At 32.8% G+C, this 26,411-nt stretch overlaps 1 protein-coding gene across 5 annotated transcripts; it reads right to left on the bottom strand.

Annotated features, from left to right (window-relative positions):
* Window positions 1-25,338, bottom strand: LOC115963712 (TMV resistance protein N-like). 5 transcript variants are annotated; one of them, XR_004085901.1, is made up of 14 exons: window positions 24,913-25,328; window positions 23,676-23,846; window positions 23,496-23,585; window positions 23,181-23,300; window positions 23,012-23,084; window positions 13,492-13,596; window positions 11,300-11,825; window positions 9,966-10,147; window positions 9,046-9,138; window positions 3,468-3,559; window positions 3,038-3,178; window positions 1,420-2,465; window positions 1,248-1,324; window positions 1-208 (listed from the first exon to the last, which is right to left on the bottom strand). XR_004085901.1 is itself a non-coding variant. In XM_031082837.1 (6 exons), exons 1-5 carry the CDS (start codon window positions 25,084-25,086, stop codon window positions 23,037-23,039), a joined length of 603 nt encoding a protein of 200 aa, XP_030938697.1. In that variant the 5' UTR covers window positions 25,087-25,327; the 3' UTR covers window positions 21,214-21,290; window positions 23,012-23,036. The 5 variants fall into 5 exon arrangements, 3 of the variants coding, with proteins under 3 accessions (XP_030938696.1, XP_030938697.1, XP_030938698.1); XR_004085900.1 differs by having other exon boundaries at window positions 9,046-10,147; XM_031082837.1 differs by lacking the exons at window positions 1-208; window positions 1,248-1,324; window positions 1,420-2,465; ... (4 more) ...; window positions 11,300-11,825; window positions 13,492-13,596 and adding an exon at window positions 21,214-21,290 and having other exon boundaries at window positions 24,913-25,327.
* Between the last annotated feature and the right edge of the window lie 1,073 nt (window positions 25,339-26,411).

Genomic DNA, 26,411 nt, shown 5'->3' with positions numbered 1-26,411 from the left:
AAAAACTGCAGAGAAATTTTGATATTAAAAAAATTAAAAAGAAGCCAGATTGTATTATATACAATTACAGCTTTTTATGCCCAAGTACAGTACAATATTCAATTTTCATCTTTCAACTTGTATAACCATAAATGAGGTCCTGGTCATTACTTCCAGATTTGAGGTCACAGACATATATGATCAAGGATTCAAGATCCATTTCCTTAACCTGCAGAACAACAGGTATCAGCATAACTGTTATATACAAAGCACTATCGGTCCCATGAATTACTGCTGCAATCAATATGTTTAAATTTAAAAAAAAAAACTATTTTTAAGACAAGAAAGAAGATCCAGCTAGAACAATTCCATGAATTATTTAGTAGTTAATAAATCTGACATGTACTTTGGTTAAGTGATATAACTCTTGTTTCTCTCATATGGTTGGGAATATATAACATGTAATAATATTGCCTACGGCAGTGAGAGGATTATGTTTCTATTCAGAACTGATCCGTAAGCAGTAATGCTTACAGAAGAAAATGCACTATTCTAAGCATTTTAACTATTGCTTCAGGAACAAACATTTTACTTTTCCTATCACTTTTCAGTCTTTTCTTATACTCAAGAAGTACAAGAAAAATGCCTAAACAAATAGTACCTGCATGTCATCATTGGTTAATTTCTTTTCTCTTCTTCTTTATAGCTTCTATGAGTTCTTAGTTTCCAATATAGTGCACACATTTATCTACTATTTTCCATGTGGGAACAATTTTTTGTCATGGGCTTTCTGTAAAGGTTTACTACGGTATCGGCATACACATTTCAGAATTCATTATCTATTATATCAAATATGGACTATGTTGAACCAGTCAGTCACCAGATTGTAACTGCCCATTCAATCTGCTCAGAATACCTCACAACACCAATCCTTGATCACTTTCTCACTCTCTTACCCCATCCCTCTCCCCCCAATGATGTGCAAGGAGACCACAGATCAGAGAGCATGTTAGAAGGGGGGCATTTGGTGAATTGATACCCCACAGATCAGAGAGCATGTTAGAAGGGGGTGCATTTGGTGAATTGATATCCCTTATTGTGAAGTAAATTCTTGGATCATAGTTGGGTGATTGAAACCCCCAGGAACACACACACACATGTGCATGGTTGATTACTTTATATCCCAGGTAAATTGGCCACTTTCATTCAACACACAGCATATATAGTGAAATCTAATAAAATAAAAACAGATTGAGGCCAAATCATACCACAGTATTCCTATGCATATCATAAACTACACCACATTGGTGTAGTGGGATAAATGCATGTTTTTTGAGGTCTTATCCTGAAAGGAAGATGATAGAACATATTTAGACAACCGCATTTGCACTTTGAAAAATATTTTATATTGAAGAAACAAAAATCAAGGATGACACTAACCATTTTAGAGAACTGGTCTCTAATGGAGTACTTGAAACTCAGCATTGTCTCTCAAATATCATTAGCTGATTGGAACTTCATGTCCAATTAACCTGAATGGGACTGCATCATTTTGAAGCTGTAAAAAGAGTAGTTACAGTCAATAGGCAGATAATCAAACAGACCATTGAGCATATTTTTTGTCTTACATGTAAGGTGGTGACAAATATTTAGATGCTTACTAGGTCAAATTTTTCAGAAGATTTGTGCCCTCTCAATGAAATTTCCAAGTTAAGAGGTTATTGAGTCATTGTCCTTAGTATAAAACAAGCTTAACCATTGTTATACATCTTAAAAATCTCTACACACTTGTACAGATGATACTTTACAATATATAACTCATATACTTACAAATCTCCACATGCTTGAGAAAATGCTATTGCAATCAATGCAAAATGAAGTAGCACACGTATATTTAGACGCACTGAACACCTAAAACTAAGTGCACACTGACTACAGTCCAAAGATTTGAAGAGGGAAAAAAATAAACAAGGTTGCAGACTGCTTATAAGCTTGTCAAAATCTACCCTACACCATTACAACAAATGTCTTGACCTGCTTTGTTACAACCTTATTAGAAGCTGGATTTCCATAAATCAAGCAAAAATCATTATAATTTGGTTTCAATTTGGTTCTGTTTGAAATTGTTTCTGCAGATTTCAACATAAAGAAACTGTTGGCCACATATAATTGAAACTAACATCTAAGACTACAATAAGTTGACAACACACCTTTGTATAAGCACCCAATCATTGTGAGCTGAGATCATTTGCCATGTTTCATCCCATGTAAACCCTCTCTGTTAAAGGAGTTTTCATATCATAGTACTAAACTTCTAGAAAGATTTTTGAGAAGTTTTTTTGTCATATTGCAATGCAAATCTTTCATTGAACGACATTTTATACCTGCTTGATTGTTGAAACTGTAATCATTCTTCTTCTCCTTTATGCATCTCCCTAGCATTACATCATTGAGATATTTGTCCATTAAAAGCTGGGGTAGCACTCCTTTTTAGATAAGAAAAAGTATTTCAGAGATGATCAATTCAATTCGGCAACTGATACTTTCTTTTACAAAATAAATGCTGAGGTGTGAATCAAAAAACAAATAAACAAATAAATGATGGGGTAGCACTCTTCTTTAACAAGGGTTACATAGATCAACATTATCTACCTTGGTCAATAACAATGTATACTCTTTGAATTGATAATTATATGGGTCCTGTTAAATTAGACTATGGATAGAAATGACAGAAAGGAGACTTGATATTGTAGGTTAAGAATAGAAGAATGAAAAGAAGGAAATATTAGTAGACAATGACATTCTTAAATGATTTGGGAAGATTCACTTTGACATCAAGATCTGCATTGCATGCATTACATACTGAAACATTGTACTTTTGTTAGAAACCTCTGCACCATGTATAAAGCATAATTTTTGATAGCACATAAGAGATATATTTCTATATGCCCAAGCATTAGGATGCACCTGTATATTATATACACAAGAAACATAAAATAATAAAAAATAAATAAATAAATTATTTAAAAGAGATAAGAATAGGTAACTGGCAACTCACCTTGGTATAAGAATCCTAGACATAAACCACAGCAGTTATCTCCAGTTGAGCAGTCTGGCCATTTCAATTCCAATGTTGATGTCCAATTTGTTCTCAGACATTCACTATCATCAGAGAAGCAACCCTCGTTTTCTTCACCTACTGGAATAATAGAATAGATTAGTGGGAATAGCTATGGATTGAATCAAACATTTCAGAGCTTTATGCATCAACTATGCGAGAAGCATATACCATACTTGTCATCGTTGACAAATAGTAATTTATCTAATTGCTATGATATGGGTACATAAACAATATACACAGCCAGTAATTCTCTCTATCTCATTAGAGAACACATAAGGAATTAATAAATGACTGTTATATGGTATGTCTATCTCTATAATTAAACATGTTTGATAGAATTAAATTTTTATGAAGTATAAGGACGTACTAGCTAGACACCGGAACAGAGTCATGATAATGGAGGGGTTTGGTTGCTTATGACTTCATCTTGTTTTCTGCTTGATCTCTAGAACAATAATCCTGATAATAATAACTAAATAAATAATTATCTTTGTAACCAAATTAATCAATACCCAAAATAGGCACAATATAAGCAAAATACCAATAGCATACGTTTCGACGCTAATTATAGCTGCAACATTTATGCATATGCAAGACATGATATAAAGACAAAAAATTTCATCCCATGAATCACAGGATATAAGCACACAACAATATATTCAAATTAGTGTAATGACTTGACCTTTGCCCGGCAATCTCCTCCCTGTCCTGAACCCCTTCCCCCTCCTCTACAACTACACCATTTAATTTTATAAATCTAAAACTTCAAAAACAGTTTAAAATCATTTCATGGAGTCCTTATAGAAAAATCTATGCATTTATATAAGTACCATCTGCTAACAAGAATGTTGCTCATGTTAATTTGTGCACATGTCGTCACACCAATTGTCTTTCGCTCTTCTCAATAATCCCATATTACTACCTACCATTGTGCTCTAATTCCCAATAATACAAATTCCTGGCTGATATTGCACACTTATTACCAACACTTGAAAACATATCTAGAAAACAGACTCCTCCTCACGTGTTATTCCCAAAATAAGACCATTTTGCATCACTTACCTCACTCACCTTAATAACTTTTCTACTGAAAGATCCCAAGCATTCCAAAATCCACATGCCTTCCAAAAACTAATTGGTATTGCAAATTATAGAGGGAAAATCAACCACCACACAACTCCTAAGCTTGAATCTCACACTTTTAAGAAAATTTTCAATAGCAATTCCTTTCCATCAAGGAAAATAGTCTCACACTTGTATGTAAATTTTCAAGAATAATTCTTTTCCTTCAACGTAATAATCAATCTCGTACTTGTATGCAATTTTTCAATAGCAATTCTTACCATCAAGGAAAATAGACTAACACTTATATGAAAATTTTCATTCCTTTCCTTCAACGTAAATTCTTTTTGTGAAATAATAAACTACTAAAACACAAATTGGATCTCTATAAACAAATACAAGGATTACAAACTATAAAATCATATCTCCTTATACTATACATCAAACAAAAATTATATCCAAATTGAGATCCAAGCTACCATAAATATCTCTTCTCAACCAGAATCTCTCCCCCCCACCCCCCAACCTTTCCCCCATTAAAAAGGATATGTAACCTAGATTGTAAAATAATTTGGGCCTAACAAATCTAGGAGCCTATGAATCTCAAAAGCCAGTCTGACAAAAATAGCTAACAATTTCAAACCAAACTTTATTAGAATTTACATAAGGTGATAGACTCCAATTTATACATAACAAAATCAGGATCCATATAGAATAACAATAACTTACCTAGTTATGAATTGCTTCCCCATATACAGCATTACCCACTCCTTTCAAACCGCTTGTCAAACTCCAATATATTAATATGACTATCACCCTACCTCCCTCAACCACAGAATCAAGTCTTAAACAAGTGCTAGGCAAAAATCTAAAAATCAAGATAGATGAAAACTCACCTTAAAATCCATGTATGTGAGGCAGGAGAAGATCAAAGAACATTTCTGGTCTAACTGGAAACAGGAATTATGGTCTAACAAGTAAATAATGGCATAGGGTATTGAAATTGAAACGTCGAAAGAATTGGATTTTTAATCAAGTTTTAGTCATGGGCTTCTAAATTTTGCAAATTATGTGACAGATGCTTTCTCTTTCTAGATCATTCCATTATTTTCACTAAATGCCACCCTTGTCTGGAAGCACATTTTCTGAGTCTCAGATGACTTCCCAACTTCTGTATTGCAAGAACCTACCCCAAGCATTGCCAATGTATTTATGGTTTTCTTCCCTTCTTGATCTGTTGGAATTTTGCTTGTCTTTATGCTAGAAACAATAAGTAATAAAAATAAAGCAGTACATTTGCTTCTTTGCTGATTGTTATATAGTTGAGCTTACAAATATACTATGTTTCCATTAAGAATCTGTCCTTATTAGGATGGTTGATAAACAAACAAGTGTGTATGAGACAGATGACCTGATATAATTTGATGCCCCTCAAACAAATTTCATCATATACAATAATACATTAGTCCTTAAATATACCATAACATATATCTTCTTTTATGTAATTTAGATTCTTCTTTATACATGTAATAAACTGAAAACTTTTGAATTTCTCAAAAAACAATCAAATTAGTAAGAAGTAAAAACATAAGTATTGAATGAATAGAAGAATAATCAACAACTGCACAAATGCTTGCCCCTACTTTTTTTTTGTTATCTTTTTTGACTGGATCAAGCCAATAAAATTGTCCCTAATACCTTTTTTAAAAAAAAATTACTTATTTCAAGTCCTCAGCCTTCTCAGGCAAAGGACTTTTATATTTAAAGGCAAGAGTGATAAGATCATATAAATGCCTATAATAGAAAAAATCGAGCGGTAGGTTAGCATAAGAAAAAAAGAATTTACATCAAAACAGAGGAAACAAAATTGTATACTAAAAAATTTGTTAGTTCGGAGACTGCAAAGTTTGAATACAAAAAAAGGGTGCAGCATAAGGTAAAAATCTTCAGCAAAAATGTAATAAAAACATGTTCAACTAGCCAAAAAGCTGATCCGTGCATAAGATTTCTCACTACATAGAAGCATCATTGCATGCTTATTTAAATATCCGAGTAGAGCCAACTATATTTCTGTTAAGTACAACCAAGATAAAATAACTTCAGGTCCAATTCACACAAACAACTCAAGGGATATCAGCATTGGGAAATGGCTTCTACTATGCAAAGGTCTAGGTAGGTGATCATTACAAGAAATTGAATTCAACAACAAATCAAATGACCATCAATTCTGCTTCTTCTTTGCGTTAATGTCCTCTCAAATTGAATTAGTAACTGTATGAATGAGCCTGTGAATTTAGAGAAAGAGAATGGGAAGTGACAAATACTGCCAAAGATGCAAATCAATAAGCAAAAGAGGGAGACATACTCCGGCATTTTACAACGTAAAAGAAATCAAATGAAGATGATGCAAAGGAAAACAGTTTCAAGGGAATAATAGTACCTGGGCATATTTTTTCAAAATTTGATTAAGAGATTCTTAGTTTCTTCGATGGTGACTATGGATTGAAGCTGGCGTCATTTTTTATGGAGGGATGGGCCATTGAAGAAGAACCCAAATCAAACACATCACCATCGGTTGAGTCGATACCCAAATTTAGAAAACCCAAAATTAAGTCAAACCCATTAGCTTTATCCACTAGAAGCCTTAAATAAGATGTCAAGGAAAGAAACTAGTGTCATCAAGGATTAGAGGAGGTTCAGGTTATCCCGCGTCTGAGTCCGTTGAGACAGGTTATAGTAGCAGTGCGAGCTCAGTGTTGTCAGAGTTGTCATCAACATTTTGAGAGTTGTTATGGATGATAATGGAATTTTGAGGAGAACAAATGCATTCCACATGTGCCCCCATCCTTGCAATGACAGGTGCAAATTTTCCTAATTCACTTGTCCAATGAGAGATTTTACATGAAACCTCAACATGATTCTAATCACCTTGCAACAAGTCTCCAAATTTCTGCTGCAATTGGCTTTGAGGTACACCATAAAACCACAAATGATCACGCTTCAAACCCTGAAAGATCGGTTGCTGCATGAAAGGTTGCATATGACCATTGATGGAAATGTTGACAACACAAACCCAACTGATTATATCATCACGGAGAGAACCGCACTTATCATTATTTGCATAATTGTCTTTCAACGGAACTAGATGAAAAGCAATACAAAAGGCAAATGTTGGAAATTTTGGACCAACCCAAAATGATATGGAGCTTTCAATGCTTTGATGGTTGGACCACTTTGGAATCTTCTTTTCTGGTACTATAATATTATATCTCTCTCCAAAATCAATTAGATACACATCTAGATTTGAACGTAACTCTTCTTCAATTAGGAAGAACTTGGAGAGGGAGAGCTGGGAAGAGTAATCAATCTGATGTGAATGGGAATCTACAAATACGTTGCCTTTCACAGCTGAACATTTCATATTTGGTGAAAGCTCTAAATTTCTTCCAAATTGCATGCAATTAGTAAATTTGAGTAATTGGAGTTTACCAAAAGTAGTAAAGTATTTGGAAAGGTAACCAAAATTGCTTCTTTATAAGAGAGAAAGGTACCTAAAGGAATAGTTTTCTTAATGATTTTGAATTCAAAGAGATGCAGTTTGACACATACACAGATCTTATACTTTCTAGAAGCTTTGGAATTTTCTTAAGCAACATGGAATCTTCAATTAGAAGAAAATTTAATCCATTGAATCTCATAATGCTATCTTGGAGGTTCAAATTTTCACTCCCTGATAATAAACATTTCTTTGAGAGGTGGAAACAAGAAGTCAAATTTTTTACAAATTTCAACATCAAAAAACCATATTTTGAAAAGCCACCATAAGAATTGCATAGTGCTTGCCTACCAATCTCCACGTCCTTTGCAAATTGGACATTGCCATGAAGAATGAGTTTGCGAAGATATTACAATTTATATTGGAAGATGACACAAATAGAAATAGGAACCTATATCCAATCACTCAAGCCCAGTGAGATTTCTAAATGATGAAGGAAGCTCTCTAAAGGCAGTGTATGCCAGACTTAGGAACTTTAAATTGTCATTTTTTTGTGGAATATCAAGGAACCTCTCAAACCTATTGCACTCATAAAGAATTAAAAATTTAAGAGATTTCATCATGATGCAGCTTGGAAGAGTTTGAAGTTCAATGCAACCCGTAAGGTCCTAGCTTTCAAGCTTATCAAGACATCCATTAGAGTCATGAACCTTGACTAATTTCATACACTCACAAAGATTCAATTGCTTTATGTTTGGGGTGGCAATCGATAAGTCAGGCAATTCCCTAATGTATTGACAGGATTGGAAATTCATATATAGCAAGCTTTTACACTGTATCCTCTGTAGGAAAAAAAAATCAAAATTAACTTCAACAAATGTTAAAATATAGTTTAATCATTAAAGAAGTAATAATAAATTATAAAAAAAAAAAAAAAAAAAAAATTATACCTCGAGAAGCTTGTACAATATAACCCTACTTTCTAGCATGCTTAGTACAGTGAGCTTTTGAGGGCAAAAATTGGATGGTAAGGAAGATAAAGGAAATCCATGCCAATCAAGCACCCTTAATCCATTGGGAATATATTCAAGATCTCCACAAATGTCTACATTACTAGCCATAAGGAACTTGAGATTTTTCATTTTTTCAAGACATTTAGGCTCTAATTGAATCTTTGATGGTTCAGCTGAGCATATCATTAAGCCTTGAATTTTTTTTGACCCCTAGTTAGACAAAGCATTAAGTGAATCACACTATACAATAAAGAGTATAATGACGGTAAACTTAAACAAAAACCAAACTAATAAACTTAAATTTTCTTCCACATTTAAATGGAATAAAAATCAATAAATATGCCTTTTTAAAAATGAATTAAAATGATGCATACCGTATTTTCAGTTAGTACATCAAGAACATCCTCATAATGCCATAGTCTACTATGTTCTCCAGGTAGTTGTGGTGATTCCCGTCGAACAATGTCCTTACCCATTTGTTGTAGCAAGTCATGCATTGACAATTTGTCATATTGATCAACAGTTATTAGACACATATCAATAAGTTTTTTAATTCCATAGATTGGATGTAAATCACATGAATCTAGTACATCCATGACATACTTCTTATGAAATCCCTTAAAGAAACATGCAATATCAAGGAAAATATCTTTTTCAGCTTCATCCAATCCTTCATAACTTATTTCAAGTAAATTTTGAATTTCTTTGTTAGGAATTCTTTCATACTTATCTATTGCACTTTTCCATTTAGGTTTAGTTCTTCCACACAAATCAACACCCATTATTACTAGAGCTAATGGAAATCCCTTGGTATATTATATAACTTGGTTTGCAAGTTCCAAGTAATCTTTTTTAGGTTTGTTGCTTTGGAAGGCATGCATACTAAAGAGTTCAAGAGCTTCATCTTGATCTAATTCCTTAACCTCGTGCATTGAAAAACGTTTTCCAAGAGTAGCTACCAAGTGTTTGTTTCTTGTTGTTATAATGATTTTGCTTCCAAAAGCAAACCAATCACATCCTCCAAGCAAATTTTCTATATGGACCCATTTATCCACATCATCGAGAACTAAAAGAATCCTCTTAAAAGAAAGTCTTTCCATTATCATATTGATTCCTCTAGATTTGTTACCCACCTTTAAATTTCTATCTCTTAAGATTTCAAAAATAAGTGTCTCTTGTAGTTTGATTACACCATTATTTGTCCCCAATTTTTCTCTAAAATTTTCTAGATTACAAAATTCATCAAAATGATCACAAATTCTATTAAAAATAGCTTTTGCGATTGTTGTTTTACCTATTCCACCAGGGCCATAGATTCCTATCATGCGAGCATCATTTGACTCAATATCTGAAAGAATGGTCTTTACACAATTATTTATTCCAACAGGGTATCGAGCAATAGATACTGGCTTGCGATTCAATTTAGAATTTGAGATCTCTTCAACAATTTCTTGGATAAATTTGGACTCGCTGCAACTGTCATTCACATAACATTAAAAAGAAAAAAAAAAAAGAAGAAAAAAAAAAAGAGTTAGACTAGAAAATAGAAATATGAAGACAAACCATATTTAAGATGTTCAGTGTGTACATTAAATTTGAAATATTAGCAATTAAAGTAAGTGGCATGTACTAATTTATAAATCAATAACCATCATTATGGTTTTTTTTTTTTTCTTCTTATGGTGAACCATCATTATGTTAGCACTTTCATTTTTGTTGGGAACGTATTTTTAGCTTTTAGGCATAGTTATCAAAACATATTAAGTATTAAACAATCAAGGGAGTAGTATGGTGGTTCATTGGTTCAACAATTGTGTCACTATCTCAACGGTTAAACAAATAATTTATTTATTTTAAATAAGAATGAATTAAAAAAAAACAAACAAAAAAAGTGAAGATACTATAAAAAAAAAATGCAATGGTATTCAATTAGTACATAAATATGTAGGTATAACATAGAATGATATTAATAGAATATTATTGTTTAGAAATTTTATTTAAATATATAATTTAACATATGCACGTATATAAAATGGCTAAATAATTGGACATTTTGAATTGATCAAAATGACTTAAATATTAAAAAACAAACAGATTGAATAAAATCATGCAATTTGGTATTTTTCTAAAAATCCTGGTGGATTTTCATGGTTTAATCCTTTTTAAAAATAAAAAAATGACAGTTTCCTTCATACCAATCCAGATTTTCATACGATTGATCAGCTTGAGAGTTCAATCGTCAGTTTGGTACAATTTTGATAACTATAATTTTAACATTAAGTTGCATGGAAAATCTAGTTAGGTGACAACTGAAACTTACTAAATCTCACTTTTAACACTAAAAATAAATTATTGAGGAAGTTTTCAAGAAAAAATTTAAATGAATAATACGTGGGTGAAACTCTTATTTAATTGGTAAGGTAATGTACATTTAAATTCTTCTTTCTACCAATTCTCCAAAAAAAAAAAAAAAAAACCATCTTTCTGGTTTCTACCATTGCGAGCTAACTTCTATAGTAGAAGATATGAAGGAAAAGAAAAGTAGATTCATAATTTGGCCAAAAATTTGGGGTCAAAATAAACCACTAAAACTCATAAAAAGTACAAGAATTGTCACTGAACACATACCTTTGCTGGTAATGCCAACCAGATATATTGGCTGCTTCTTGGAGAGCGTCTCTCCAAGAAGCACTTTTCCTTGTTGTCCTTAATGTTTTTTTCATGTTTATCTAGAGCTTTTCCAAACTTTCCATTTTTGGTTACGTAGTTCTGATGGGTCCACCTTATAAAAAATTGGTCGCACCAATTGGTCATTCTTCTTGCACTCAATAATCTTGGCTAACTCATCCAAACACCAAGTGGATAATGCATAGTTTTCAGAGAATACAATTATTGATATTGTTGAGTTCTCAATGGTTTTCAAGAGCTCTGTAGAAATTTTTTCTCCCCTTAGGAGCTTATCATCGATGAAGGTGTGAATACCCCTTAAATGCAAAGCCTCATACAAATGGCTAATAAAACCACAACAGGTATCTTGACCTCTGAAACTCAAGAAAACATCAAAGTTCTTGGATTGGTGGGTGAAAGAGGAAGATGAGGCTTCTTTGTTGATCACAAGAGCCATCAAGATTTATGAGCAGACTGTTGTAAAGATCTGGCAGGAGGAGAAAGAAAACTGTTAAGATGTTGTCAATATAACACAGGAATGTGAATGACAAATTTGGAAAAGAGTGAACGAAAGCAAGAGGAGCCTTTAAAGGCTGCTTGCTTTCGGTGTGACCAGTAACTCTTTAAACTTTTTAAGTGCCAAAATGTTTAGTAGCTAAAATGTTTGTGTTTTGTATTCATCAATATATATATATAATGGTTTTTTTTTTTTTTTTTTTTTTTTTTTTTTTTTTTTTTGGCATGTTGGAGGAGTGTGTACCGAAAATATGCAATAGGATGTGAAACTATCACAGCCCAAAAGCTTTTAAAAGTGGAGCCACTCAGCACTTAGATAACTAAAATTATTTTTATTTATTTATTTAATAAAGGAATCATGGTTTTCATAATTAAGGATAATATATTATGTTAGTAATTTACAAGGCTCCTGACAATAAAAAAAAGATGACTCCAAATCTTCTATCTACTTTACGTTCCACAAATAAGAACATGTCATATGTCACATATTTAATTAATTCATTATTTTAGGTAAGTGAAATAAGAAAAAAGGCATAACAATTTCCCAATATTATACCCAACTCAAATACAATAAGATAAACATCAACCTAGATGTAAAAAATGACATAATCTTAGAAAAACAACAAACAAAAGCATATGATAAAGTTTAACTTATAGAAAATAAATGATTTAACTATGGTATAAAGAAACTTTTCAAAAAGCCAAGACCTTGTAGTTAAATTGGCACATCTTCATGCACAAATTATTTGAAGGTTTAGGGAGGAAAGAATTCTAGTTATGAAGTTAGCAATATATTGTAATTATCTCTTAAAAAAATTTAAAAAAAAATTGCAAAAACCACGTGATGGTCATTTTACAAGTATAGGCATTTGTGGGATTTAGGGGGACAAGGGCTGAGAGTTCAAGTCTCTAAAAGAGAGTTTCTTGACATACATATACATTTAGATTAAATTAAAGTAGAATTCTATTGCAAATAAAAATAATAATAAAAACTTTTCAAAAATATTTGTATAGAGCTAAACATAGGATAATCACAAAACATTTTTAAGTGGAAAAACTTATGCTTATTATTATTATTTTTTTAATACAAGATAGAAATTCTACTCTAATCTAATTTAAATGTATATGTGTATGAAATTTTTTATACAAGATAGAAATTTTACTTTAGTCTAATATAAGTGTATATGTGTATGAAGTTTTTTATACAAGATAGAAATTCTACTTTAGTTTAATCTAAGTGTATATGTGTGTGAAGTTCATCTCCTATAAACTTGAACTCCGGTCTTTACTCCCAACACTCCATAAATATTTATACTTATGAAGTGACCATTGCATCAAGAATGTGCAGTGGTGCAATGGAATTGAACTCTTGGTCATAACCATACACACTCAACTAGGTTTCATTTCCATTATTAAAATATCATAATTTCCGCAATAACTTAAACAGTAACAAAGAAAGAAATGAATATAATATGTGATATCTGTAAATCTGCAATCAAATAGAAATCAATGAAATAAAAAAATATCAAAGATTTTCAAAAAACAATATTCATAAATCTGATAGCAAATTCACTGATTGAATTATTAAGGAAAGAAAAACATTAAAAAAAAAAAAATGAAGATCTATGTTTCCTTACCTGATCTGAGTTTGTTTGTTGAGTGTGAGAGACTGAGGAGAGAGCACTTTTTGTTGACAGAGAAGACTCGAGGAAAAAGAATCTAGGAAGGAACACTCTTCGCGTCTGAGACAAGCAATTAAAATGGATGCATTTCAATTTCATGTATGCAAAATACCATTATACCCTTGACATTTCCAATATCCCGCCTCTCCTTTATTTATTTATATTTTTTTTTAACTCCCTCAAATGAGTAAAAAAAAAAAAAAAAAAGGAAAAAAAAAAAGTCGAATCAAATTCCAAATTCCATTGGATAAAATTCTACTTTAAAATAAAACAAAGAACGAGTTTTGTACAATCACAATTCATAACAATTCGCGATTTTCCGGTGCCGGAAATTCCACTTATTTTTACATCAAAATCTCAGTTTTGCCACTACCGTCGGTGACGGATGGGTGTCCTTTTCAGCAATCAGTCGAAGAAGACTCCTGAGAGACCCCCCAAACGCCACATCGGGGGTCCGAAATTTGAACCTTGCGTTACTATCCCGCATGATTTTGTAATGCCTCTAGACAAGATATAAATCAATAACCCCTCGAAAAACAATCTTAGTACTATCTGTAACTACGTTTTTATTTCTTAAATCTTGAATCAAAAAAGTTCAATACAATTAAGCTTTGCGTTTTGTTATATTCTTAATCTAAAAAAAGAAAACAAAAATTACAATTAATTTTATAATTTAAATTTCGTTGTTACACCTTCATTTCTCAACATTGTAATCTGCTCGAATAGTTGAATCATAGTTGACACTTCGGCTGCTGCTTTCTCTTTTTATTAGAGCTTGCCTAACATTCCCGAAGGACCTTTTACTCCAATTTTTCAGTTGAGATTGACAAAGATTGACTTTTTTGGAACACTTGTCCATTGGAGGACCACCGATTCGTGCACCCCATACTGAGTGAACCACACCCTCACAGCCTTCATCTTTAAGCCACATTGCTTCGAAACAGTAGGGCCGTTCTGGTTTGCAATAGAATCATACTTGTTCATCGTCAGAGCAAAGCCATATAGGCTTGTGATCGGACGAGGAACCTCGATAGCACAGCCATATTCTTGCATATCTGTCACTATCTTCACTATTGAAAAGGTCTTGTCTTCAATATAGAATTTTACTATTAGTGTGACGTGTGTTTGTACTTTTATCTGTAATTTTCTTTTTAATTGAGTCTACGCATTTGTAACTTGCAATTTGTCTTCAGCTATGGCAGCCTAACGAGCAGCAGCTGCAAGAACTTGTGGAGAGGGCCTTAGCTGAAGCTGCTGTGAGAAGTGCTCTGGAAGCTGCTGATGGTGATGAAACCTTGGCTATTAAAATGCTTCGCTTTGCAGAGGGTGCACAGGCTGGAAATGATACAAATACAAAGGTTTAGTTTGAATCTCTAAGTTCCTCATCTAGCCTAGGCCTGTCTTTGAATTCCTTGCATGTTATGTTTTAGCAAGCATATCTATCTTCTGATGTAGCTCTATCCATGTGACACTAGCTTATTGTCTAGCAACTTTTGCCATGAGGTGGAGTTGCCATAACTATCAGTGCCATTGAAGTTTTCAAAATTAAAGAAGAAAGTTTTATGTTCAGCATCTCATTTTAAACAACTAATAATTTGATAAGAAGCTAGATGCTAAATTGTGGGAATTTGCCCTTAATTAGGAGGAAAAGTTGTCTCATTCATCACATATATGCATCCTTTCTCTGTGTGTCGGTCCCACATATGATTGGGGCTTACATAATATAAGAGGGATAATGTATGTAATCAATGCATTGCAACTTTGATTGATAAAGCTAGACTCAATTACTAAGTTCCATACAAGTAACCTAACAAGTTGACTTGTATTTTATTATTTGAATTCAAAATGAATGTAATTATTCCTTTCATGAGCATCACTTTAAGCCTTGCCCCATCAACGGTGAAAATACAAAATCATGCAGTGGACTTTTTTTTCTTTTCTTTTATTTTTTTTGCATCTGTCATTCAAGAGTTTTTTTTTTTTTTTTTTTTTTTTTGAGAAACATTCAGATTTTTTGCTTATAACTAAATAAAAGCCTTAAAGGCTTGTGATCAAAAGAGGAACCTCGATAGAGCAGTCATATACTTGCATATTTGTCACTATCTTCACTATGGTAAAGGTCTTATCTTCGATATGGAATTTTACTATTAGTGTCACATGTTTTTGTACTTTTATTTGTAATTTTTTTTTTTTTAATTGAGTCTATGCATTTGTAACTTGCAATTTGTCTTCAGCTATGGCAGCCTGATGAGCAGCAGGTGCAAAAACTTGTGGAGATGGGCTTTGTTGAAGCTGCTGTGAGAAGTGCTCTGGAAGCTGTTAATGGTGATGAAATCTTGGCTATTAAAATGCTTCGCTTTGCAGAGCGTGCACGGGCTGGAAATTATACAAATACAAAGGTTTAGTTTGAATCTCTAAGTTCCTCATCTAGCCTGGGCCTGTCTTTTAATACCTTGCGTGCTATGTTTTTGCAAACATATCTATCTTTTGATGTAACCCTATCCATGTGACACTCGCTTATTGTTGAGCAACTTTTGCCATGAAGTGGAGTTGTCATAACTATCAATGTCATTGAAGTTTTCCAAATTAAAGAAGAAAGTTTTATGTTCAGCCCCTTGTTTTAATCAACTAATGATTTGATAAGAAACTAGATAGCTGCTAAACTGTGGGAGTTTGCCCTTAAGAGGAAAAGTTGTCTCATTCATCACTTATATGCATCATTTCTCTATGTGTTGGTCTCACATATGACAGGCTTACATAATATAAGAGGGATGATGTATGTAACCAATGCATTGCAACCTTAATAGATAAATAGAAACATGGAACAATAAACAGAAACACATGTTGTCACATGTATACATGTATGTTTCCCTTTGCTAAGCATGGTATTCAAAGTTCGAACACAGCCAGGCAGAAAATTCATGCTAAGCAACACCATTTTGTTCTTTTAAATTTTCAATTTTGGAAGGCTTATATTATACTAACAAAGAGAGAGATGGAAATGCGAGGAACTTCAAAGGGAACAGAAGAGATTGGAAGAGGAGAAGGAAGAAGAAAAGTTGAAAATTTAAAATAACAAAGATAGAGAAATGGGTTTTTTATTTTTCTTTATAATTGCTTATGTTAAAGTTATGTCTGATTGCAAGCTTCATTGGTGCGTATTTTTTATTTTGCGAGTTAGTCACGTTGTTGATAAACATTCACTATGTTGAGAGTGTTTTATAATTTGTTGCTGGTTTAGAGATCGTAGATGGGTGTGGCATATATGAATCCAAAATGATCAAATTTGATGACTTCTATTATTGGTAAATGACTAAATGTATGATGAACAGATATTAATTCATTTTAATTTATGTAAAATTCTGTGATTACTATTGTAGTTATATTTAATTAGCTTTGTATTCATAAATATAAGGTAAAAGAAGGAGATGGTAGTTTCATAAATATAAGGTAAAAGAAGGAGATGGTAGTTTCTGCATTCATCTTTAGATAATGAAGTTTGCAGAAGTATTTCTGTTGCTGTCTTTGTTTAGTATATCAGCATCAACTTATGAACTTGATTTTCTTTTGACTATTATTGGAGGATGGTGCATTGATAATTCGAAAGCCATGAGCAATATTTTGCTCTTTACTTCCTGGCATGGAAGCGAGACATAGGGCCCGTTTGATTTGAGCAAAAGAGAGGTGTATTTTGTATTCATTTTCAGTTTTTGTAGGATTGACCGCTAAAAAACTTGTTTGACTTTGTATTTGTATTCAGTTTTCATTTTTAGTATTAAAAAAAAAAAAGTTTGAATACAAAAAATAAATACAACTTTTTGGTGTTCTCATTTTCTTGAAAATGAATACAGTAACATTTTCATAAATAAATAAAAAAATCAAATCTGTGAGCCTCATTATCACTGACTTGTCACATCAAAGAACACGCTCTTTCTCTATTTGTTGGTGGTTGTCATAAAAAAATAAAAATAAGATAAAAAAAAGTGAAGGGGAAGACAAAGTAGAAAATGATACCAACAAAAAAATAGATGGAAACAAAAAATGAGTACAAAAAAAAAAAAAAAATGAATACAACCTCAACACAAACCAAACAAGCCCATAGATTCAAATGTTGGCTTAGGGATGCTCACTTAGAATGGGCACTTGTTTGATTTGAGCGAAAAAAGAGATACATTTTGTATTCATTTTCAGTTTTTCGTAGGACCCTCTATTAAAAAACTTGTTTGCCTTTGTATTTGTATTTAGTTTTCATTTTTAGTATTAAAAAAAAAAGGATTTGAATATAAAAAATTAATACAACTTTTTGGTGTTTTTATTGTCTTGAAAATGAATACAGTGGCATTTTCGTAAAAAAATCAAATTTATGGGTCTTGCTATCATTAACTTGTCACATCAAAGAACACTCTATTTGTTAGTCGTTGTCGTAAAAAAAAAGTGAAGGGGAAGACAAAGCAAGAAATGATACCAAACAAAAAAATAGATGGAAACAAAAAATGAGTATAAGATTTGAGTATATAAAATGAGTAGAGAAAATGAAAATAGAAAATAAATACAACCTCAACACAAACCAAACAGGCCTAGCTTTCTTAAATCGATGAAGACTAGCTCTTCCATACTTTTTTTTTTCTTTTTAAATTTTCTAAATTCCCTAAGAGTTTGATAAAAGAAATCCCCCACAATAATACTAGTATATTTGATTCGAGATGCAATTTCAGCATAAGCATCTACCACATACTTGGAAGAATTTGAAGTTTAGTGCAATTGATAAGTCCCCCCCATACTTCAAGCTTTTCAAGATGCTTAACAAAGTCATGAACCCCATTCTAGGCATGTTCTATCAAAAGATAATTTAATTCAACAACAAACAGCAAAATTCCAGTAAATTCAACCTAAAAACATTGAGAACCCAATATTGGTGTGGGAATGTATTCCAAACACTTTATACATTGTTGTGAATCCCACATTCGTTAGGAGAGAACTCACTTATGTGTTTATATGTCATTGTAAGCCACCATTGATATCTTAAGATAGTGGGCTTTATCCATATCACACACGCACTGACGTGAGTTTGAAAAAAAAAAAAAAAAAAAAAAGAGGTAAGTCAGAATTTTGTGGACCACAAGTGCCCCCACCTAACCCCACTACCCATCATTCTCATCCACTCAATTTCACCCACATCTCCTCTCTTTTGGCCGGCTCTCTCCTTTCTTTCTTTCTTTCATTTTCTCTCTTTTCTTTTCATTTTGCTGAAACACACACACACACACTCACCGCCAGCCTCCACTCCAAAATACACTATCTCACCATCATTTTTCCGGCAAGATCACCGGAAAAATACTTAGGAACTCCAAAGCATCTTCATTATTTTATTTGAGGTAAAAGTTCAAATCTTTTTTAAGGAGTATTATGTTCTTGTTTGAGGTTATTTTACTCAAGCTTTAATAATGTTATTAATGTGATTTAAGAGCTTTGGAAATGATATTCATGTGTTTATATGTATGGATTTTGGTCTTGGTGGATGTATTTGATGAGTGAGTTCATGATTTTTAAAAATGATGGTTATCTAAGGCTTGTTGTGGTGAAAATTTAGAGGTTTTGAGTTATAATATGTGATAGATGATGAATATAATTTTTATTGATTATTTGGAGCTAGTTAAAGATTTAAGTTGTTTGTCTTGGAGAAAATTATGATTTTGGTGTCATGGGTCACTTGATGATGTTATAAAAATCTTGTGGGAAGCACTTGTAAAGTGTGGAGGTTTTGATGTTAGATATGACACTTTGAAAGATTTATGAGTATAAATGGGAGTCTATGCCTTGCAAATTAAAGTGTTTTGAGAAATTTTGGAAGTAGAATACATTACATGTGAGGTTGAATACTAGGCTTGCCTAATTGAGTTCTTACTTGGCAATTCCTAATTTGTAGTTAGATACAATTTCAAGCTTTGTGATCATTGTGATAGATTTGCTTGACATTGTTTAGGTTCTAGCTAATCTCCCCTTGGAGCTTGGAAAATTAGGATTTTGCGGTTGCGAGATAAGTAGCTTTTTAATGGGTATTTTTGAAAAATAACCATATCTTATAAATATTGTTTTTGAGTCAAACACATTTTGGAAAATGATATATATAGATATATGCTTTCTTAAAAGTATTGTGTTGTGACCCTTACTATATATGAAAAATGCATCATATTTGATATTACATTTGGGGAAATGCATGAATTGTTATATGGAAAAATGAGCATCTTTTAATTAATCTTTGATAAGAAAATCATTGATTTTATGGTGTATTGAAAAGTTAAAGATGCTTATCTTGTCTTGTATTATTTGAGAAATTGTTAAAAAATCTTTTGACAAGAATGAAGTTTGAAAACCTTACAGACTTTGTAGAAGTTAGATTATTTAAGGTTTTCTGAAACTATTTGGATATGAACTATGTATTTCAAAGTAAGGTAACCTGTGAGTTCATGTGATTTTAGCTCTATGCCATGTGTGATTTCCCGGTGATCACCCGATTTGATTTCCGTAGTCTTTGTGACAATGGAATCAAATTTAGGTCAGTGCCTTTTCACTTTGGATGACGCGTTCTTCCCTGCTGTCCATGGGGGGAAGAGGTTCCTTGATTGTGTGTGGGTGAGGCTGCTGTCCATGGGGCCAAGAGACCACATGCAAGAGAGGTCCTATTTGACGCGCTCTCTCTGCTGCCCATGGGGGGAGAGAAAAACCTTGAGGGTATGGGTGAGGCTGCTGTCCATGGGGCCAAGAGTCCGCATACCAGAGAGGATAATATCATGCCAGTTGTGAATGGGTGGATCCCCTGACCGGTCTATGTGGTAGTGTGGTAGATTTGTGATAATTTATCTTATGTTAGATATTATGGTTTTAGAAATTATACTGTTGATACTCACAGATTATGGTATATAGTTTCAAGATATTTACTTTGAGAAACCTTGTGCTTCATTATGTAATCATTCTTGTCATGTTATTATTATTGAAGATGAAACTTACATTTCCCCCACCCCCATTATTGTGCTACTTACTGGGTTTTGTCTCATTCTATTATTTTTATAACTTTTCAGAGTAGGCAACAATCTTTTGAGACAGCTTTTTGGGTGGCTAATAGTAGTTAGACTAACTACTGATGGAGGCTGAATTTTTGTGTAATGGATATATTAGATGGTGTACATCTTAGACTAGGCTTGACTCATTCTTTTGTATATTATAGTGGTTATGACTGTATTTCCACTAATGGGACAAGCTGTTGTTATGTAATTGTTGTTTTCAGACCTCTATTCTTTTGTGGCCTATGGTCCTTGTAATTAATGCTTAGAGCTCTGACTTACTCTGAAGGTATATTCTATGAGATGATTATGATAATTCTTGTTATTGGCACTTGATAATAATTATGTGGATTGAATTGTCAAAAAAAAAAAAAAAAAAAAAAAATTTACAGGTACTTGAGACGTCTCTCTCATACTTTAGACCCTTTGGGGTTTGGGGCGTGACACGCACACTGCCCCTTCCCGTCGCACAGGTCCAGATTAGTTTTCCTTCTGCTCTGCTTTGCTCTACCCTCTCTGTTATGGTTTGCACACACTTCCAGGTACACTTTAAGGACAATGCTTTCGTAGCGTGATTGTACAACATTGTGAGATCATTCTAACCTTCTTTTTTTCAGTACTATATTTCCAACACCCAACAACGACCAAGTCTATGTTCCAAAATTTTGAGATTGACAATGGATCCTCAAGAGACTATGAAAAAAACAAAAGTCAATTGCAATTGATGTTAAGCACTGAATAACCCCAATTCAGATTGCTTCACACTACACAAATTGTATAAACTATAAAGTACTCACATGTAACAAAACCATTTTTTTATAAGCTTTTTTAGTAGGTACTATACAATTATCAGACAGAAAAATACTTAAATTAACCTTTCATTGAAAGTTGTGAATTTCAATTAGCTTAGTTAGTAAAATCTTTTGTTATTGAATATGAAATTTAGGGTTCGAATCCCGGCCTATACAAAAATCTAATTGGTATCCATATGTTGAAATTCTATTGTATAGGTCAAAAAAAAAAAAAAAAAAAATACATTAACTTAAAATTTATGGACCATAGTTAACAAACTTGACTGAAAAATGGAGACAAAAAAGTATACTCTCAATTTAAAATGAATGAATTTCATAATTAAGATTAAATATTACAAATATAAACACTAAAATCTTAATCGGAAAATAGACCAAGCTAAGATTACATTTACTATGATAATAACAAAAACATTTTAAAAAAACAAACAACTATTTTACTATAGTCCCATGAACTACTGCTGCAATCAATATGTTTAAAAAAACTATTTTTAAGACAAGAAAGAGGACCAACTAGAACAATTACATTAATTATTTAGTAGTTAACAAATCTAACATGTAGTATGGTTCAGTGAAATAATTATGGTTTCTCTCATGGTTTCTCTTTTATGGTTTGGAATATAACATGTATACCTTCGCCTATAGCAGTGAGATTATGTTTTTTTTCAGAACTTTTCCAAACACAGTAATGCTCAAAGAAAATGCACTATTCTAAGCATTTTAACTATTGCCTCAAGAATTTTTATTTTTATTTTTTTTTTAGATTATTACTTCAGGAACAAACATTTTACATTATGATTCCTAATGTACATTTTGTACATACGATATCCACACTTTCACACTAGGTGTCCACATTTTACACATGATGAGACAAAATGTGTATGAAGAGTGTATAAAAGGTAAAAAGGAGTAGAAGACAATCAAAGCCCTTTACTTTTTCATCACTACCGCACATGATTTCTTTATGGTTCTCTTTTTACTTTTCTTTTACTCTAGGAGTACAAGCAAAATGCCCAAATAAATAGTGCATGTCATCATTGGTTAATTCTTTTTCTCTACTTTCTGCCATTTAGATGTCGACAGATTATAGCTTCTATGAGTTAGTTCTTAGTTTCCAATATAATGTACACATGCCTAGAGCTTGTAACTCAATTGACATTTCCTAGTATTTCCAATGGAAACGTCTAAGGTTCAAATTCTCCCCCCAAACCATCAAAATATATATATGTGGGGGAACAAGTTTTTGTCATGAGCTTTCTGGAAAGGTTTACTACGGTGTCAACATAAATTTGTCAGAATTCATTATCTATAATATATCAAAGGTTGACTATGTTGAACTAGTCAGTCACCGGATTAAACTTCCCATTCAATCTGCAGAAGGGGTGCTTTTGGTGAATTGATAATTTGATATCCCTTACAATGAAGTAAATTCTTGGGTCATGGTTGGGTGATTGAAACACCCCAAGAACACACACACACACAAACAAAGAAAGTTCATAACTTTACGTCTTTCTCAAGTAAAGTAATTTGGCCACTTTCATTCATCACACAGCATATATAGTGAAATCTAATAAAATAAAAACAGATTTTGAGACCAAATCATACCACAGTATCTCATGCATATCATGAACTACATCACATTGGTTTCTTGGGATAAATGCCTCGTTGAGGTCTCATCCTGAAAGGAAGATGATAGAACATATTTAGACAACCACATTTGCACTTTGAAAAATATTTTGGAATGAAGAAATAAAAAATCAAAGATGACACTAACCATGTTAGACAACTGGTCTCTTATAGAGTACATGGAACTCAGCATCGTCTCTAGAGTATCTTGAGCTAATTGGAACTTCACATCCAATTCTCCTGAGTGAGACTGTGCATCATTTTGAAGCTGCAAAATGAGTAGTAATAGTCCATAGTCACCTAATCACACAGACAATTGAACATATTTTTTATCTTACACTTCCAGTAAGTGTCTATCTAATGTTTATTTCTCACACTCATTCTCAAATTACAAACTAAAGGACACTCATTCTAAGTTCATTCACCACTAAAAATTCAAATGTAAGAGATACTCTTTAGATACCTTCAAATTGATAACAGCCACAGGGTCTACGGATTCAGCATCTTGATTTGCCATATCCCATGTCATTGCCTTCAACCGGGGCAAAGTAACCTAGACATTGTCCATTCAGAAATAAAGTCAGATTCTTGTGTGCTACCTAGTAGATCAGTGAGGTTGCGTATACCATAATCAAATTTCTACCTGATCCTTGAGTAAATCATCCTGCCATTCTCGTTGAAACTTTTGTAGCAGAAGCGTCAATAGTCTTTGTAGTTCAGGCAATACTTCAGTGGGAAACAGTTTATGAATGTCATCCTTGCTGACATTCTCGTAAACAAACCTACGGATCAACATGCGAAGACATACCAAAAGCTGCAATATAGAACATTTGAATTATAACCCACACCAGGTGGAATTCTCTAAGAAAGCCTATACTACTTAGAAAACTTGAATCACCTTTTATGTAGATAGTGATAATATAACAAGTAATGTAGCTGAACACTTTCAAAATGGCTGCTTTATACAGGCAACCTTGTATCATTCTACGCATGTTTAGTCAAAAGATAATTTAGTTCAACAAAAGACAGCAAAATTCCAAATTGAACCTAAGAACACTTAGAACCCAACACCAAAATTTTGGGATCAACCATGGATCCTCAACAAACTGTAAACAAAAAAGATAGATTGCAAATGAAGTTAAGCACTAAACAGTTAATAATCATGACCCAATTCACATTGCTTCACACAAATTGAATGAAGTATTCGCCTGTAACAGAGAGAACAAATAAAAAAAGCCCCGAGAAGTCATTATTAAGTCTAAACATTCAAAACCATTCATTTCAAGCTTTTTCTAGTAGCTACTATACACATTTCCCACGCACAATTATCGATAAAAAAACACTCAAATTAAATTGAACGTTACTTCAATTCCTTTTTCTAATAGCTTCACACAAATTGAATGAAGTACTCGCATGTAACACAGAAGAAAAAAAAAAGCCCCAAGAAGTTGTTATCAAGTTTAAACATTCAAAAACATTCCTTTCAAGCCTTTCTAGTAGCTACTATACACATTTCCTACGCACAATTATTAAAAAAATAAAAAATAAAAAATAAAAACACACTCAAATTAACCTTTCATTGAAATTTTAAAGTTCTTCTTAAGACCACAACTTTTGTCAGAGTAAGAATGGTTGCTTATCATTTTCACATACTCCACCACTCATAGTGAGCTACTGACACACTAGTACATTGTCATGTCATATAGATACGAGGAAATAAAATTGTAACAGTAAAATAGACCAAGCTAAGATTTTTTGTTTTTTATTTTTATTACATTCACTATGACAATAACAGCAACATGGTAAAAAAAAACACACAGAAATTCCAAGACAAAATTTTCAGCTAAATTGAATAGGCGTGTGTACTAGGTGATACATACAGGGTCGAGGTCGGAATCGTTTTCAAGCTGGAGCATGTCGCGGACGATGTGGCGGTCGGCAGGGTCGAGACCAGTTTTTCGTGTTCTCCAAAGGGCTTGGAGAATGTATTCAACTGACTCTTTCGAATTCGACCTCATCAATAGCGGCAAGTGACCCCACAAACTACGCTCCATTCTCTCTACTGTGACTTCCTCAACAAAACAACCCTAACTCCCTATTCAAGTTTTTCAATTCAATTCAAAGTTCAAACCTTATTGGCACTAGAAGTAGAAGTGAAAAGCTGCAAGTGAGAGAGAGTTTCCCATGTTCCACTTCCAGTTCCTTCCACCAGCTATTGCGCCTCTCTGCTTTTTACCATTGAAACCGCTTGACTGACTGGAAAGCGATTAGAAAGGGTCAGTTGTTTTGTTTTTGGGTTGTTGGTGGGTTGGGCTTTGAGTTGGGGCTCAATTGGGCTCAAGATGATTCTTTAAATTTGCTAAGCTGGGGGTTGGATTGGGCTTGACTAATGATATAGATGCAGTGAGGGTTGGTTTGGTAAAGACCTGATGGAGTTGGTACTTGATTACTAATTTATTTGGAAAAAAGAGTTTAGCTTTTAAATATGTTTGGAGCTATCATGCACCAATCTACTATGCGGTAATTGAACAGCTTATTCACCTCCAATTTTAATTATATGATTTTTTTAATGAATTATGTGACTTGTTTATATAATACATATAAATAGTTTTATAAATTGTCACGTAATGGGTTGGAGGAGGTTTCTCCAAATTGATTTAAAGCTAATCTTTACAAAAATTATGAATAATATCAATGAAAATTTAAATAAATTCAAATCAAATATCAAAATTATTAGTATAGGTGAAGACAAACATCATTGAACCTAATTCGTTGGTTCTTCAAGAACACAACCAAGGCCTTGGCTCACCATTTTTCCCAACAAGCTGTCAACGCTACATTAGGGCATCTTTTGGTTACAAAATTGCTCCTCACATTAAGTTCACACTCCCCATGGTTGATCAGGAACGCTTCCATGACTATTCGATCATTGTTAATTGCATTGGACAAGAAGGGTTTTTAAATATGTTTTATGCTATGTTTTAGTCTTAAAAAGAGTTTTTTTACCTAAAAATAGTGAGGTAGGTAAATATGAGTAACAAAACCAACTTCGACTGGGTAAAGTGACGAATTTTAATTTAGTGGTAAGCAAAGTGAAATTTGGGCCTAATTTCATATGGTTAATCCCGATTTTCCACACACACAAAAAAAATTAATAATAATAAAAAAATTATTACACGATACTAAAAAGGGATTTTTGACCACTGTGCATCTATAACGCAATAGAACTTCACACAAATATATATAACTAGTCGCTAACCCGTGCGATGCACGGGAAAACTATTAGAAAATAATAAAGCATGTATATATTAAAAGACAATTTAAGTTCATGTGTGCTTGCAAGGGATACATACCTAAATAGTTCTTGCGGTAGAAATAA

Source organism: Quercus lobata, chromosome 10, assembly GCF_001633185.2.
Source record: "Quercus lobata isolate SW786 chromosome 10, ValleyOak3.0 Primary Assembly, whole genome shotgun sequence".
NCBI classification, from domain to species: Eukaryota; Viridiplantae; Streptophyta; class Magnoliopsida; order Fagales; family Fagaceae; genus Quercus; species Quercus lobata.
This window is presented reverse-complemented; position numbering and strand designations above follow the sequence as displayed.